Below are 17,339 nucleotides of genomic sequence, written 5' to 3'. Positions count from 1 at the left end.
GCAAGGGTAGTTCTTGGACCACTTTTTCTACTTCTTCCATAGGTTTTTAGTCTGATAGCCTCCCTTCTATAAATAAATTCAGCTTTCATAGCTGTATGAACTTGTTTTTCACAGAGTTTTACTTACTCTACTGTTCATGTCTTCAATTTGCTTTGCTCGCTGAATTCTCCTCATTTCTAGGACCTGCTCTCTCTTCTTTTGCAACCATGCTTTAAACACCATGTCATTCTCTTTTTTCTTTTCTTTCTCTTCTTCTATTTTCCTTTGTTCCTCCTGGTGGAAGGAATATCCAAACACATTAATGAAAAATTAATAAAATTATATATGTGTTATCAAAGTAGAGAGATACATTTTGAGGTCTGAAATTAGGATTCCCTGCCCCTAAAAATTTCCATCTGTAAATTGGGCCTCCCTAAAAAACAGGACCTCTAATTTGCTTAGGGAAAAAAAATGAAGACTTTTCAGATAAATTACATTGTCAAGATAAAGTCTACAATTACATAGATCTACATTATACAACATGCTGTTCAAGAATTCCTTGGATCTCTCCTTCACTTCCTAGTTTACTCTTGGTATTTAACTCCCCAAATTGCAGCTGTGCAAAAGAGAAAAAAAACACCATACTCTAGAAGCACTACATGGGGTCTCTAGAAGCACTATAAATGTCTTAAAATTTTTTACATTTTTGTTAAATTTGATAATTGTGATACATGGCATTGTGGTTACAAAACAAAATGCTATAATCATTTTCTTTCTCACATGTACAATCACTTCTGAAGTGCACAAGTAGCAATGATGGGCTGTCTAGGACTTGCTTTAAAAATACCTCAGCCAGGGACTTCCCTGGTGGCACAGTGCTTAAGAACCCGCCTGCCAATGCAGGGGACGTGGGTTCAATCCCTGGCCGGGAAGATCCCACATGCCTTGGAGCAACTAAGCCCGTGCGCCACAACTACTGAGCCTGCACTCTTGAGCCCGCGAGCCACAACTACTGAGCCCACGCGCTGCAACTACTGAAGCCTGTGCGCCTAGAGCCCATGCTCCACAACAAGAGAAGCCTCCGCAATGAGAAGCCCACACACCGCAACGAAGAGTAGCCCCGGCTTGCCGCAACTAGAGAAAGCCCGTGCACAGCAACGAAGACCCAACACAGCCAAAAATAAATAAATAATTAATTTTTAAAAAATACCTCAGCCAAAAAAGGAAGAGATGAAACAAATATGCCAAAGTCTCAATGACTTTTGAATCTGGGTAAGGGAGACACAGGGGTTAATTGTACCTTTGTATATGTTTGAGATTTTTTTTATATAATGTTTAAAAATATTTTCAACTACTGTATAATCATAAAGTAACATTTCTGCTATCAGAAAAATAAGTAATTAGTTAACTATGAGAACAAAATGCACTTTATAACTGCATTATTCAATTAATGTTATAAAAGAGAGTTACTTAAACTAGAAGTGAGAGTACCTCACTGGTTTAAGTATAAACCAATTATGAAGAGTTATAAAATAGTTACTGGGAACAAAGCAGCATGTCACAGTGGAAAGAGCACCAAGCTAGAAGTTAGGAGGTCTGATTAACAATCATACTGCCATCATAATATGTCAATTTGGGCAAACCACTTAACTCAGTATTCCCATCTATAAGATGAAGTTGTATTAACAAGCTCTTAAGTCTCTTCCAATACTAAAATTTTAGCATGGAAATAAACTGAATTATAGAATACATGTTTAAACTGTTTTTAAACAATGGAATTCAGAGTTCTTTCCTTACATTTTGACAATATAGCAAGCCCTTCTAATTCTTTTTGATTAAACAACATACAGGAAGGAAAGGAAAAGTTCTATCCGATTAACAGTATAAAATGTCTTTTAAAATACCAGTATACTATTTTCTAAGCCCTAAAGGAGCTTACATTATATAATATGTGAACTTATTAAATATTAAATTTTATATTTAAGTTCATTTTTACCAAAAGGATTTTGGATGCCTTGCATGAATATAGACAGTATTGTAAGACAATTATTTTTCCAGATGGAACATCTGGATTATACAGAAGATATCAGCCAAAGCACAGATACTACAGTTGCCAAAGAGAACAGTGAAATGATGCACTTAATGTAGAGAAATGGAGTATAGCTGCCCAACCCAGCAAATATTTTGCTGGGCATAAAAAAGGAAAGCCTTCCCCTGAAACCAACTAAAAATATTTTAAAGTCTTAGCACTTAAAGACAATGCCTTCAGCAAGTACATAAGCAAAGGGAAATTTAGTTATGAGGATCCTGACATGAGAAAAGTATATCCCAAAACAGAGTGTTTGACACCTAAAAAAGAGGATCAAAAGAAAAACAGAACTATCCATCAGTCATACCAGTTAAAGATTACCGTTAATTCATTAGTGAAAAGACACTGAAATTATATAAAAACTCCTACATAACTTTTACAGAAGTATATACACAAATACACATATAGATGCATGTGTGTGTACAGCAAACATATAGTTCAGTTATTCTCAACAAATTCTTTTGTGTTATCATGAAGTTCTGAGTTAACGATCCTTTTAAGTACCTATTATATACCTGAACCAAGTAAGCTGAGTCTGACTGTTAGAGTTCAGTACCCAAGTAAGCAAAATTTTATTAAGTATTCACCCTTTCAGATTCCTACCTGAGTGTGCTATAGGTTACACGTTCTTACTAACTTCATTTTTTTTATCTTTTTCTGCTAATGTGAGTTTGATTTAAATGCCAGAAATTTCCATGGTAATTTCCTACATAAGTAGAAAATATACCGTTTCTCAACAAATGACAAGAAAACTGGGATTTTGACTTTGCTACAGACAAGTTGAGGGACTTCAATAAAGTTATTTAAACTATCTCGACTATAGTTTTCTCATCTGTAAAATAATCTTTAAGGTTCCTTCTAATTGTAAGGTTCTATTAACTGTGATTCTGTTGCAGTTTGGTATTTACAGTTAGACATTTTATATGGTTCAGCTTCATGCTATCAGGTAACCAGTAAAACAGAGAACCAGGGCGCTGATTTAGGTAATTTAGAGAAAATCCCCCAGTTTTAATACCTAGAATTTTCAATTATACTTTCATTTAAGAGCAAGGAAAAAAATCCCAAAATAATAATTTTGGATTCTGTATGGCATTTCGGAGACATTTCATTTAGGTTATGAGGTTCTATTCTTAATCTAAAACTAAAACCCCTGAAATCAAGGAACTGTAGTGTTGACGAAAATAATCTGTAATAGGAATAGAAAAGAGTTTTATTCCAGCCAAACTAAGGACTATAGCCCAGGAGACATAAATTCAAGAAGCACTTGAATTGTGTTCCACTGGACTACAAAATGGGGGAGGCATATATATTAGCAAAAACTGCAAAGTTACATAAGTTGTTTGTCAAGAACCAGGATTGAAGCTGGCAAGAAATAAGGGCGCTTGTTAAGCAAGGATTGGTTGGTATCTGAAATGGTGTCTCAAGGGGAGACCTTGAGAGCATAAGGTTGCAGCTGGCAGATATTATTTTGGAAAGTCTGCTGATATACTTGAGTTTGATACAGTTCAGAAAACTCAAGTTCTCGGCGATACAGGAACACATCTGAAACCACATCCACAACGGCCACCCAGTGCCATTTTGGATGCTTGGACCATAGTTTTATATCTTGTCAGAACAAAGAACAAACATCAAGCGTGAGAGGGGTACATCCCTTCAAGGTTTCAAAAGAGACAGATTAACATGTACACAGTAAGTCAGTATGACCTTGGTGTCTGGGTAGGGAACCTCATCTTCAAAGGAGTATTAGCATTGGTGTCATGGGAAGTGGGGGAGCATTTATCCTATCTTCAAAGTGGACATTCTAAGAAATCTGGTAAATACATTCTTTGTTTTCTTTAATGGCGAAAGGAGATGTACAATGTATGCTTTACAGGCCATAAGACAGGCTGTTCTAGTTAGCATAAAGTTCAAGACAAATCATGTATAAGCCAGAATGACTTCCCCATACCTCAATATGTGAAAATTTCTTCCATCAGTAGGCCTGGAAGATATATGAAATACACACACACACACACACACACACACTCCAGAGAACATAATCCAGTCCCACCTGTTGCCTCCTAAACCCCAACAAATTTGTGCCTTCATTTTTTCATCTGACATCTGATTTTCACCTACCTCATAACAAGATTACTTTCAGCAGTCACTTAACTTCTCTGAGCCTCACCTTTAAAATGAAAGGATCAGATGAGGTCATCACTGAGGTCTCCTCTAGCTCTAACACAGGTCATTCATTACTATGCTTTTGTGATGCTTACCAGAAAGGACCAAGGTAATCATGGTGCTTGTTCCATAAATACAAATGCTTAATACTTAACCACTTAATCCAACAAAAGAAAAACAAAATAAGCAAGTAGATATATCAAATAATTTGAAGAACCATTTCAATTCCTACAGCATTTATGAAACATAAAAACATATTCTACTTTCAATATAATGCCCACTTGTACTCTCACCTCTCTCTTTAGCTTTTCTCTCTTTTGTTCTAGTCGTTTTTGCAGTTCTTTCTGTTGAGGAGAGAGACAGTATGTTGAGGTCACTGGAGATACATCTGCAGACCGTGTCCTATGACTAGATTTTCCATTCCCCTTACTTCGATCTGAGTTGGCAGCAGAACCTGGATGAGTCTTGGGGTTGGGTGGTGGCTGAGAGATATAAGCCAGTTGCTCTTCTGTTGATGAGTGAGCCAGAGCATGAATTTTTGCTATTGGCTCTTCTTTCTTGACTCCACTGACAGATAAATTGGGAGATCTGGGTGACAACTGCTGAGGCTCATTTTCTGTATAATTAGCATTATTAATGGGGGGCAAAAACCCCTGACTCTCAATGTCTTGTAAATTCAGAAGTTCAAACTTTCCATCTCTCTCTACTAGTATTTTCCTATCCTTGTTTTCTTCAGAATTTCCATCAGTAGGCGACAGGAGCACATTTTCTTGTGCAAATTCATTGGAAATACATAACTGAGACAGTTTTCCAGACACATCACTTTCATTTTCAAGATAATTTTTGTAAGTATCAGTGTCTTCCAGAGGAGGAACTTCCAAATCAACTAATTTGTCTTTGAATTTAAGTTTTCTTTCCCTTTTATCATTCACAGGTTCTTGATTTTGTAGAAGCTTGTTGGCTTGTATAATTTTCTCCATAATATATCTCCTTAGTTCCTCATCCTCTTCCTCCTCCAGGTCTTGCTGGCTTTCTAGTTTGGATTCCTGTAAAGAGTTTTCACTGTCTGAATCTGATATGGGATCCAAAGGTTGAATACTCGGTACAGAAATGAAGTCATTTCTTATTGATGAAACCTCATCCTTGAAAGATCTGTCAGAATCAGAAAGCTGCTTGGAATGTTCTATTTCTGTTTCATTCTCTTTTAAGCCTTGGTTAATATTCTCTTCATTCCCACAAACCTTCTAGAAAAACAGAGATGAGATTCATTTTCAGTAAAAATTGAGACTCTTTTGTCCATTTATATGTAGACAATCCAAAATGGATTTTCATGCTCATGTAATTTATTTTATAAGTGGGAAAATTTACATGCTTCCTGATCATACTTCACTCATAATTTTCTAATTCATATTTATGAGCACCCCAAGGGAAAAGCACATCAGGAAAAATTTAACTCTAAATTTGAATTTGATGTTGCTAAGTACTAGACTGGTTATTTTTTTTTAATTTTATGCCAATGTATAAAAATGTACCTACAAATAGTACAATATTATTTTAATATTCCTCCCTCTATAAAATTTTCCTCCCTTTACAGTTTCAGAAGAATATATTTTAAAATGTTTTCTCCTGTAATATTTGTATTTTTCAAAAAGATATCTTTCTCCCCAGGACCATTACAAGGTCAGTGCCTTTGGTCAAGTCCTAGTAATTTTGAGGTTCCTATAATCTTTTCAGATTAGTGTTGCTGCTATTTTCTGCAGGACCTATACCCAAATATCAGGTCAAGTTTTAGCTCTGGATCAGATTCTCTTTCCTCAGCTATCTTCAGAGGCTCCAATAATCTATGTTAAACACCATTATATAACTTGGCCTTACTTTTTTAAAAAATGTAATTCCACATGAACCGTAAACCAGCATTATCACATCACAAAACCCTGCTCCACATCTGTTTCTAACTAATGGTTTCTTACCTAGCATCTCTCCTCCAAACATGTATCCTCACCTACCAAACACTTTGCCCCTAAAATATATAATTTTTTCTCTTTCTCAGACAATTCTCTCCTCCTGAAAGAGTTCCATGGGAGCTACTCTTTTCTGCTCTCTTCAACCCCTTAAAATTCCCTTCCTCTTTTACTAGCTCAGACACCATTTCTAACAGCCTTCTCTTCCTAACCTGCACAACACTGCTGGATGTCCAATAAGTAAATAAACCTGGCCCCCTAAAATGACTACCAAACAACTAAGACCAACTAAGACCTCTGCCTTGTAATTTTTCTTTTTAGCTGTATTTGATTCTCTGGCTCATTTCTATAGTATCTGTTTCCAAATTCTCCTTTAGCTTTCACTTCTTTGTAAAACCCACTACAGTAAAATCTTCCCCCGACCCTCACCCCTGTTTCAAGCTCTGTCATCCATCTTTCCTACCAGCCTCAAAGGAAAAAGTGATTGTAGTAATCCACCAGAATGAGCAAGACTCATCACAGCACTGTTTTGACCACTGCTGTATCCTCAGCACTGTTTTGACCACTGCTGTATCCTCAGCACTTAGAACAGCCTCTGACACATGGCAGGTGATCATTACTTTTTGTTGAATGAATGAATAAAGAAGTAAAACAATGAATTATCATTATCACTTCTCTAATTCTGTTACCCTGTGCTGTGGCTCTCACACTCTTCTAGTCATGAGACCTTGGTTCAGCATTATTGCTCTGGGTATCTCTACCTCTACTCATTCTGATTATTTTTTTGTTAAAGATGCATAAAACTGCCATGTAAAAGTCATCTTGGAAAAGTCTTCACTTTTGACTCTGTTGCCATTTCCAAATATCATCTATCCCATCTGTCTTCTCCATTGCATAAGAAAGCAAAACGGAACTAAGAGACAGTTGTGATGTAAAACCTGCTGCCTTCATTTCCTCATATTCTTTTCCTTAACTCTCTGAAATCTGGCTTCTGTTGTAACTACTCTGATCAACGTCCCTCTAAAGTCACCTTTTCTTATCCCCATCTTGGTCCTTTTCTTTATTACTTCCCTATTTATTGACAATAATTATATTATACATAATAATTATGTATTATCTATTGTAATACACATATATAATTAGTGTCAATACATATGCATATATATATATATATACACACATATATATTATATATGGATACACATACACACTGTATATATGTAAAGAGAGAAAGAAGGAACCTTCTGTGAACCAGGAACTGGTTCATTTTCCTGGACTTCCCTTCTACATGTCTGATATGGAATCATGTTTAATGGATCCACTTTTTCCTACAAATATTCCTATGGCTCAGTCTTTGACCTTTTACTTTTTTCCATATATTCATTCCCCTAAAATTCACTCTTAAGGTTTCCAATATTAGCTGAAGACCATGTTTTTGAGGATTTGCTTTATTTTTCATGTATATTAAAAGAATAAACCCATGATTTTACCCAGGTTCATATAAAGTAGAAATTAAATGTATTTTACTTTTGATGCAATAAATTATTTACATTATGTAAATTATAATTTTAATTTTTTAATTATAATTTTGGCTTTATTAAGTGCTAACTTAATCGCTGTTCTCTCACTAATTAGCCCTATGCCTTAGGACGTTTAAACTCTCCACGCCTCAATTTTCTCATCTCTAAGATGGGGATAATTACACTTGCTCTATGTATATCAAAGGAATTTTGTGAGGTTCAGATGAGATAATATATGTGAAACGCCTCAAGAACTACAAAACGCTTTGTTAATATAATTACTATGAACTCTGTTGGCAATTTATATATACCTCTATTACGCTGGCACCATTTTCTTCTTTTTCATTAATCAACCATTCCAGGTCCTTTTCAAAGTCATCTTCATATTCTTCACTACCTTTTGAATCAGTTTCTTGATTTTCATCCATTTTCTGTTTGTTAAAGAATAATGTTATAAGATTAAAAGAGATAAGGTGTATGTCATGTCCACTTTAGGGGTAGTATGGAGTATGCTTAATTAGCTTACCTTTAATGTTAAAGGTAAGCTAATTAAACACAGAAACACAAATTATGGAATGTTCAGAATAAACATATCAGCATACCCTAAAAGAGAGACTTAAAAAGGCCAGACATTTTCTAGGTGTACCACTCCTAACAACCATTCCACCTCCCCGCAATTCCTGACACCCTATTTACGAGGAGACTAAAAAAGGTGGATAAGAAAAGTATCTGAGGCTTAGAGAAGGATTTTCCACATCCCTACCAATCATTAAAACTCCTTGTCCAGGTACAAGCTGATGAATCAGCTTTTTAGTCTCACTCGTTCACATTTTCTCATATTCAAATAAAAACAATTATATTAACCCTCATCCTCAGTTTCTCAGTCCTTCTGGTAATTTATATAGCATAATTATAATTTGTGATCTGAGAGTTTTTTTTAACTATGTAACAACTGACTCTCAGTTATAGTAAATACTAATTTCCAGAGAAGTCAAACTGTTGTCAATTCAAAATAACATATATCTTTTTCATAAAAAACAAACTGTGATGCCTAGTACTATCTGGAAGGCAGTGACAAGAAACAAGAATGTCAGATGACAGTTAATAAATGTTTGTGAAAATGGTATAAAACTTTTTATGAAAATACCATTCAGCCATTTTTATGAAAAAACTAAAGTTATCTGCAAATTGAGGTCAGTTCCAAGTCCTAATTTTTTGGTCCATAACTTTTCAAATGATGGAAGCATTTTAATCTTTACCTATAACGTGCCTTTATGTGTGTGAGCATACTATATACATGTGTGAATATGCACTGCAATTTTGACAAATATTTGTTGAACACCTACGATATTCCTATAAAAATTATAAAATATGCTCTTGAGCCCTGATACAGAAGACAAACATAAACAAAATACATACATTTAAAATGTAGATAAAAAACATAAATTGAAAATGTAGATAAGTGGGGAAAAGGTATATTATAAAGGACTGTGGAAAGAAGAATAAAAAAGCAACTAACTCCGTTTAAAATTGGAAATATCAAGGAAAGATGAGATGGGTTTTGAATAATGAGTACGAGAGTTCATCATTATCCCAGACAAGAGAACAGCATGAGGAAGAAGCAACACAGAAGTGCATGGAATTTTCCAGTGTGGCCTGAACATAAATGTGCTCCTGGAGAAGGGTCTAGAAGAAGTGAGAAGGCATCAGTTTGATGTCATATTTTCTTTTCAAAAAGAAAATGGTTGAGGGAAAATTGTTTATGTGGATCTAATTGTCATGAAATAGCCAAAGGTAGAAATATACAGCAATAATCTGCATACGTTCCACTATTGACTTAAACAAAAAGAGCAATGCTCTATAAATATACCTAGAATTTTAGGTCCAGTTTCAAAATAACTGTAGAACTATGATCTTCAGGGCCCCAAACACCTGGGACCTTGTTTCTATACCTGCCTTCTCTTGCTCCTACACCAAGAATAGGTTGCCTAAAACCTTTTCTGGAAGTAGAAAGTACAGAAGTCAAGCACACATTAAATCTAGGTACATTGTTTTTGTTTTGTTTTGTTTTTTTGCGGTACGCGGGCCTCTCACTGTTGTGGCCTCTCCCGCTGCGGAGCACAGGCTACGGACGCGCAGGCCCAGCAGCCATGGCTCACGGGCCCAGCCGCTCCGCGGCATGTGGGATCTTCCCAGACTGGGGCACGAACCCATGTCCCCTGCATCGGCAGGCAGACTCTCAACCACTGCGCCACCAGGGAAGCCCTAGGTACATTTTTTAAGATACAAAATGAGAGAAATTATGTTTGATTTGATAAACATAAAACATCAAACTCTGTTGTGGCCGTTAGCTTCACTTTATTCTCCCCAAATGTTTGACCAGACTACCTAACCTGGTGCCAGTTTTACTAAAGCAAGATTTACATTTTTTTCCTTCTACTGTTCACCACCAAATGATAATGAAAGCATGTGGGAGACCATCTTTCCACTAGCTGTACAAGCACTAGCTAAGAGAATAGATAATGCTATGTGTGAAAAAGTTTTGATAGGTTTTAGTGCACAGTATGTTCAAAATGAGTTAAAAGGATGAGATAATTCAAATAGATACATGCACCCCAATGTTCACAGCAGCACTATTTACAATAACCAAAACATGGAAGCAACCTAAATGTCTATCAACAGATGAATGGATAAAGAAGATGTGGTGTGTATATATACACAATGGAATATTATTACTCAGCCATACAAAAGAATGAAATAATGCCATTTGCAGCAACATGGATGGACCTAGAGATTATCATACTAAGTGAAGTAAGTCAGAAGGAGGAAGACAAGTACCATATGAGATCACTTGTACGTGGAACCTAAAATATGACACAAATGAACTTATTTATGAAACAGAAACAAACTCACAGACATACAAAACAAACTTTTGGTTACCAAAGGGGAAAGGGCGTAGGGGAGGGATAAATTAGGAGTTTGGGATTAGCAGATACAAACTACTATATATAAAACAGATAAACAACAAGGTCTTACTGTTAAGCAACAAGGTCCTACTGTATAGCACAGGGAACTATATTCAATATCCTGTGATAAACCATAATGGAAAAGAATATGAAAAAGAATATATGAATCACTTTGCTGTACACCAGAAACTAACACAACATTGTAAATCAAGTATACATCAATTAGAAAAAAAATGATGAGGACGAAAACATAAATGGGTTCCAAGGCTGAGACCTGGCTGAGGTACAGATAACATACAAAGCTCTGTATGCAGTTTGTTACAGTTTAGAGAACAAAAGACAAGCTGGAACACATTCAGAGGTTGGTAAACCAGGAGACGGAAATAAAAGACAAGGAGAAGGGAAGAAGACAGGTTATGAGAATAAAATGCCTTAAAGCCAGTATTCTGAGGAATACTTGAAAACCCTCAGAATGTTAGCCCACAGAAGAGAATCTCCTAAAGGAGAGTCATGACAACTGCTTTACAATATTTAAATGGTAACCATGTAAAGGAGGGTTGGACTTGCATTATTTCAAACAGTAAGACTAGTACCAAGGACTAGAAACTCAGGGGCAAATTTTTCCACAATGTAAGACAGAATTTACATTTTCAAACTTGCCCTGAAGTGAGCTGCGTTCCCTGTTGATCAAATGTTTATACATAGCTCAGAAGATAATCACAGCAAGACTGTTTCAAAGGAGACTGAAACTTTAGACAAATGATTGAGCTAGATGACCCTTAAGGTTTATTTTAACTTTTACTACAAGAAGCAAATTAGCAAATAACTGCCGACTTATTAAATGCAAGAGAATGTAAAAACAAATGCACAGTACCATGATAATGCTTACTCTAAAATAAATTATCAGTGTCTGAATAACTGAGTTCAAGACTTAAATTCTAAAGTCTATCTCATTTAAATGTCACCACCTTTCCTCTGCAGAGTTCTTAATATTACTTCCCCTTCCCTCTCAAGACAAAATTAGTTTTAGGCACACTGAGTGTTAATTATTCAACTCAATTATTCAACTGGATAATTATGACTATTTCTAATGTATTAGTTGGACTGTATCCTTCTAGATACTTATTTCTTTTAAGCTAAAAACAGGAAATGGACTTTCTTAAAGGACTCAAAGTAATGTCTCAATAATTTGGAAATCAGAGGTTGAGAGGAATATTTTGAAGTGACCTGAAGAAAACAAATCAATGTTTCAGAGTGAGTTTATTTATCACTGCCTAAGCTGCAAAACTGGCTAAATCATGTAAACTGTTTTGTCTACTTACCTACCAGTTAAAAGTAAGGGTGCCGGGGCTTCCCTGGTGGTGTAGTGGTTAAGAATCCGCCTGCCAATGCAGGGGACACGGGTTCAAGCCCTGGTCCGGGAAGATCCTACACGCCACGGAGCAGCTAAGCCCGAGCACCACAACTACTGAGCCTGTGCTCTAGAGCCCGTGAGCCACAACTACTGAGCCCATGTGCCACAACTACCGAAGCCTGCGTGCACAGAGCCCGTGCTCCGCAACAAGAGAAGCCATGACAATGAGAAGCCCACGCACCACAAGGAAGAGTAGCCCTCGCTCGCTGCAACTAGAGAAAGCCCACACGCAGCAATGAAGACCCAACGCAGCCAAAAATAAATAAATAAAATAAATAAATTTTAAAAAATTGTTTTAAAAAGTAAGGGTGCCAAGAATGATGTAGAATAGACTAAAACTCACTGTGATCCAAAACACTTATATAAATAACACTATTTTTCACAGTCACATATGCCTTAGGATAATCAGCTTTATTTTCAGATCAGGAATCTTGAAATTTATTATTTTAAGATGTTTAAGTTACATAACTAATTGTTAGAGTAAGACTTCTATGGAATTCATCACTGCTTTCCCTTAATTTCATAAAAACATGGTTCTGACCTGTAAATAAATGGTTGCCTGAAGACTCCAGTAGATACGCTTTTCTATTCACAAAGTATCTCACCCATGTGAAAACTCAAATTTAAAACTAAAACACAGAATCAGCAAAATAAGATAATTACAAACTAAACATATTAGGTATTCTTAAATCAAACTATCATGCTGTAATTAAAAAGAAAAAAAGCCATAGTTGAAGTGACTCAGGGAAGTAAATGAAGTTCATCAAATAACAAGTGCCATTCTTCTCCTGTAACTTCAAAAAATTCATGGATCGTTCCCAAGTAAACAAAGAACAGAAATCATAAGCTCTTGTAACGAAGTCCCTTAAGCCTTTTTCAAATGCGTCACAGGATATTCAATCCCCTTCAGTTTTTTTAATCTTCATCCCCAGGGTACTGGCCATATGGCACACAGTCTACATTCTGGAAAAGAAATACATCTTACACAAACTGAATCACCTAACACGTATTCCTTGTGAGTTTCACACATTCACTGTGTATCATCAGTAAAAACCTATGTAGGTGGCTTAGGCCAGAACCACCCTCTTAATAAGGAACTGTAGCAAGAGACAGAAATTAATTCCTTCCTCTTATGTGTCTGCTAAATCCCTCGTGGTTATGACTGTAGATTTTTTAGTTAAGTCCATATATACACACAATTTTGATAAGTTTCTTTCAGGATTCAAAACACTCAAAAATAGTTTTATCTAAATCATTGACTCCAGTCATACTAGTTTAAGGTTGTTTAAAATCTAAGAAAACGGGAAGAACGTCAAACCAAACGCCTTTTAATATAAAATAAGTACTTAAGCAAAAGCTAACCAATAATCACATCATGAAACCATCTGGCCCATTCTTACTGCGGCATCCTACCCAGACTGTGATCCCATCAGTAAAAATTTTTTTAAGTCATAATCTGTCACACAGTATGACGATAAACAATATTTTACAAACATCAGTGGTAATTTTAATTTCTATCCAGGGTCCCAAGGTACCACCGACTAACTGAATCCCTTAGCCTCTTCATGGAAGCTAACATTTCAGGAGTGACTTTTTTCTCCCAGGGATGAGAACTTTCAGAGGCGAAAGAATATGACAAAAATTAGAAAGGAAGCTACCCTCTGAGGGGTTTCCCTCATACAGAGCGAAGTAAGGCGGAATTGCCAGGCTTCCCCGCCAGCGCCAAGCTCCGTGGACCCCGGACTCAGAAGGATGAGGCGCCAACACGAAGTCTCCTCACTCGCTTCTCTACCCACCTTTCCTCCCAGCTGTCCCAGACGTTTACCCCTTTACCCTCTCTCCCACCGTAAATATCTCCGCATCACCCTTCCCTTCGCTCCCTCTATATCCCCTCCTGCCTGTGTAAGACGCAGCGGCTGAGGTCACAAAGTCGGCCAGGGGAGTTCTCCTTTCCTCCTCTTTCTAAGCTCTGACAGCAAAGCGAGCGAGACCCCAGCACCTGCGCCGCAGCAGCCAGGACCCGGCTGCCATGGCAACGACGCGTCTCCGCGTCTTCCATCCGGGCCTCTTTCACTACAAGGGCGCGGGAGACCAGCGCAGACGCAGACGATAGCTTAAGAACACCTACCTCTCCGGGCGCTCCTCCTGGTGCGGGCAAACGACCTCTCTGGCTGCGGTTTCTGAGGAAACGACCAAGAAATCCAAGCATCACCCATAAGTTTCGCGAGGGTTAGTACGAATTGGGGAAAGTTTACTGTCTGGGTTGAGTTTTCCAACGTGTGTCTCTTGCCGGATACGGACTTTATTAGAATGAATTCTAGAGGTATATTGCTGTTAAGTTGTTTTCTTCACCATTAACTTCCAAAAGTAGTTTCAGCTTTCATTAGTAGATAAGCATATTGCTAATTAGTGACCGGAAGATTCCCCATCCCACCCCCATCCTCCCTAATCAAAACCAAACCTTTGCAGCTAGAGGTTATCATACTAAGTGAAGTTAAGTCAGAAAGAGAAAGACAAATACTATCTTATATCACTTGCATGTGGAATCTGAAATATGGCACAAATGAACCTGCTATGAAACAGAAACAGACTCACAGACGTGGAGAACAGACTTGTGGTTGCCAAGGGGGAGGGGGTGGGGGAGGAAAGGACTGGGAGTTTGGGATTAGCAGATGTAACCTATTATATATAGGATGGATAAACAGCAAGGTCCTACTGTATAGCACAGGGAACTGTATTCAATATGCTGTAATAAAACATAATGGAAAAAAATATGAAAAAGCATGTGTATAACTGAGTCACGTTGCTGTACAGCAGAGATTGGCACAGCATTGTATATCAACTATATTTCAATTAAAAAAAATAGAGTAAAATAAAAACTTTTATTGCCCAAGAGAATGGTCAAAGGAAATAGGTTGTTTGCTCCAACTTTCAAGCATGTCAAAATGGTCATCTAGAATTTTCTCAAATCCTCCTTAAAGGTCATCTTTATGTATGAAGGGGGAGCAAGATGATTTTTGGGCTGTGGTGACAAATGACAAGATTTTAGGAACTGTCCATTCCCTACCAGAAATAAAACAGGGAGAAATGAAAATATTTCCTCAGCACATTCCATTCAGATTATTTTTGTTTATCATTAGGATTTCTATCATTTGGTAAAATGGAGAGCACCTTTTCTCCAAAGAGGAGCAATATAAAACTGAATTTTTAAGTATTCTCCAAACTGTACAGTAGACTAAGTTAAAAAACATAGAAAAGATTTAAGGTTAAGATTAATTACAATATTGAGTGCACTTCCTAGCTACAGTGTAGAATGTATAGTTGTAATGACCTAATGTTTCTTCTGCTGCAGGACTTTGGTCTTAGGCCAAACATTTGAAAAAGACAAAAAATATAAAATTATCAAGTATTGAAGGTCAAAGGAATTTTAGTCAAATCTCCTTTAATGAACATGGAATTACTACAAAGCTAAAGTTGACCTTATGTTTCTGAACTCCTAGTTGAATATTTTTTCCACTGACCCTCCTAAATATTTTGAGTATTTTTGCAAATATTAATGGAATATAGCACCATTGTTCATAATATCCAAAAAGCAGAAACAACCCAAATGGCCAAAAAATAATGAATGGATACATAAAATGTAGTATATCCATTCAATGGAATATTTCAGCTGTAAAAAGGAATGAAGTACTGATAAATATTCAATACTACAACATGAATGAACCTTGAAAATGTTACTGAATTGGTCAACCGGACCCATGCTTAGAGAATAGATCTTAAGTGTTATCACCAAAAAAAGAAAAGTAACTATGGGAGGTAATGCATGTGTTAATTAACTTGATTGTTGTAATTATTTATACTTATAAATATTATATAGTATAATATTATATAATATTTACATATAAAATATTTTATATATAAAGTCATCATATTGTACACCTTAAAAATCATGTCATATAACCTAACTATATACAATTTTTATTTGTCAATTATACCTCAGTGAAGTTGGAAAAATAAAGTCCTCTTTCCTCTTCTCTCTGGTGTGAGCCCTTTGGACTACCAATGACTGCACAAGGAAGGAGAATTAAGGAAATATAGGAACAGGATGATTTAGGTAAATGCAGGTACAAAAAGAAAAGAAGTTTTCTGCTATACAGGCCTTTCACCTAGATGGACTTTAATGCTCTTCAAAGTCAGAAAATGTTAAGCATCAATAAATGACTATGTTTTAGTAATAGGCAGCAGAAATGTGTTTCTAATTTATGACTCATCAAAGACTGGGATTTTTTTTTTAATTGGGGTATAGTTGTTTTACAGTGTTGTGTTAGTTTCTACTGTACAGCAAAGTGGAGTTCCCAGTGGTATACAGCAATTCTCATTAGCTATCTATTTTATATGTATTAGTGTATATGTGTCAATCCCAATCACCCAATTCATCCCACCCACCCTTTCCCCACTTGGTGTCCATATGTTTGTTCTCTACATCTGTGTCCTATTTCTGCCTTGCAAACTGGTCCATCTGTACCATTTTTCTAGATTCCACATATATGTGTTAATATATGATATTTGTTTTTCTCTTTCTGACTTATTTCACTCTGTATGACAGTCTCTAGGTCCGTCCACGTCTCTACAAATGACCCAATTTCGTTCCTTTTTATGGCTGAGGAATATTCCATTGTATATATATACCACATCTTCTCTTTTTTATTCATTTATTTATTTATTTATATTTGGCTGCGATGGGTCTTCATTGCTGCACGCAGGCTTTCTCTAGTTGTGGCGAGCGGGGACTACTCTTCGTTGTGGTGCGTGGGCTTCTCATTGCGGTGGCTTCTTTTGTTGCAGAGCATAGGCTCTATGCACGCAGGCTTCAGTAGTTGTGGCTCATGTGCTCTAGAGTGCAGGCTCAATAGTTTTGGCACACAGGCTTAGCTGCTCCGCTGCATGTGGGATATTCCCGGACCACGGATAGAACCCATGTCCCCTGCATTGGCAGGCAGTGGATTCTTAACCACTGTGCCATGAGGGGAGTCCCTGTCTTCTTTTTTTTAATTAATTTTTTTAAAATTTGGGTATAGTTTTTTTACAATGTTGTGTTAGTTTTTACTGTACAGTGAAGTGGAGTTCCCTGTGCTATACAGCAGGTTCTCATTAGTTATCTATTTTATACATAGTAGTGTATATATGTCAATCCCAATCTCCCAATTCATCCCACCCCCCCTCTCCCTCTTGGTGTCCATAAGTTTG

The 17,339-nt window shown here is 36.7% G+C and overlaps 1 protein-coding gene across 6 annotated transcripts in view; it reads right to left on the bottom strand.

Annotated features, from left to right (window-relative positions):
- Positions 1-14,148, bottom strand: part of CCDC181 (coiled-coil domain containing 181) — a 28,167-nt gene extending 14,019 nt beyond the window's left edge. Inside the window, exons 1-5 of one of the 6 annotated variants that reach the window (XM_070046377.1) lie at positions 13,991-14,148; positions 12,005-12,060; positions 8,024-8,143; positions 4,525-5,475; positions 127-273 (exon numbers count right to left, since the gene is read on the bottom strand). In XM_070046377.1, coding sequence (XP_069902478.1) covers positions 127-273; positions 4,525-5,475; positions 8,024-8,140 — 1,215 coding nt within the window. In that variant the 5' untranslated portion in view covers positions 8,141-8,143; positions 12,005-12,060; positions 13,991-14,148. Of the gene's footprint in view, positions 1-126; positions 274-4,524; positions 5,476-8,023; positions 8,144-12,000; positions 12,061-12,633; positions 12,722-13,750; positions 13,963-13,990 lie in introns of those variants that run through there. The other 5 variants (XM_060286059.1, XM_060286055.1, XM_030875538.2 and 2 more) reach the window with 5 other exon arrangements.
- Between the last annotated feature and the right edge of the window lie 3,191 nt (positions 14,149-17,339).

Source organism: Globicephala melas, chromosome 1, assembly GCF_963455315.2.
Source record: "Globicephala melas chromosome 1, mGloMel1.2, whole genome shotgun sequence".
NCBI classification, from domain to species: Eukaryota; Metazoa; Chordata; class Mammalia; order Artiodactyla; family Delphinidae; genus Globicephala; species Globicephala melas.
This window is presented reverse-complemented; position numbering and strand designations above follow the sequence as displayed.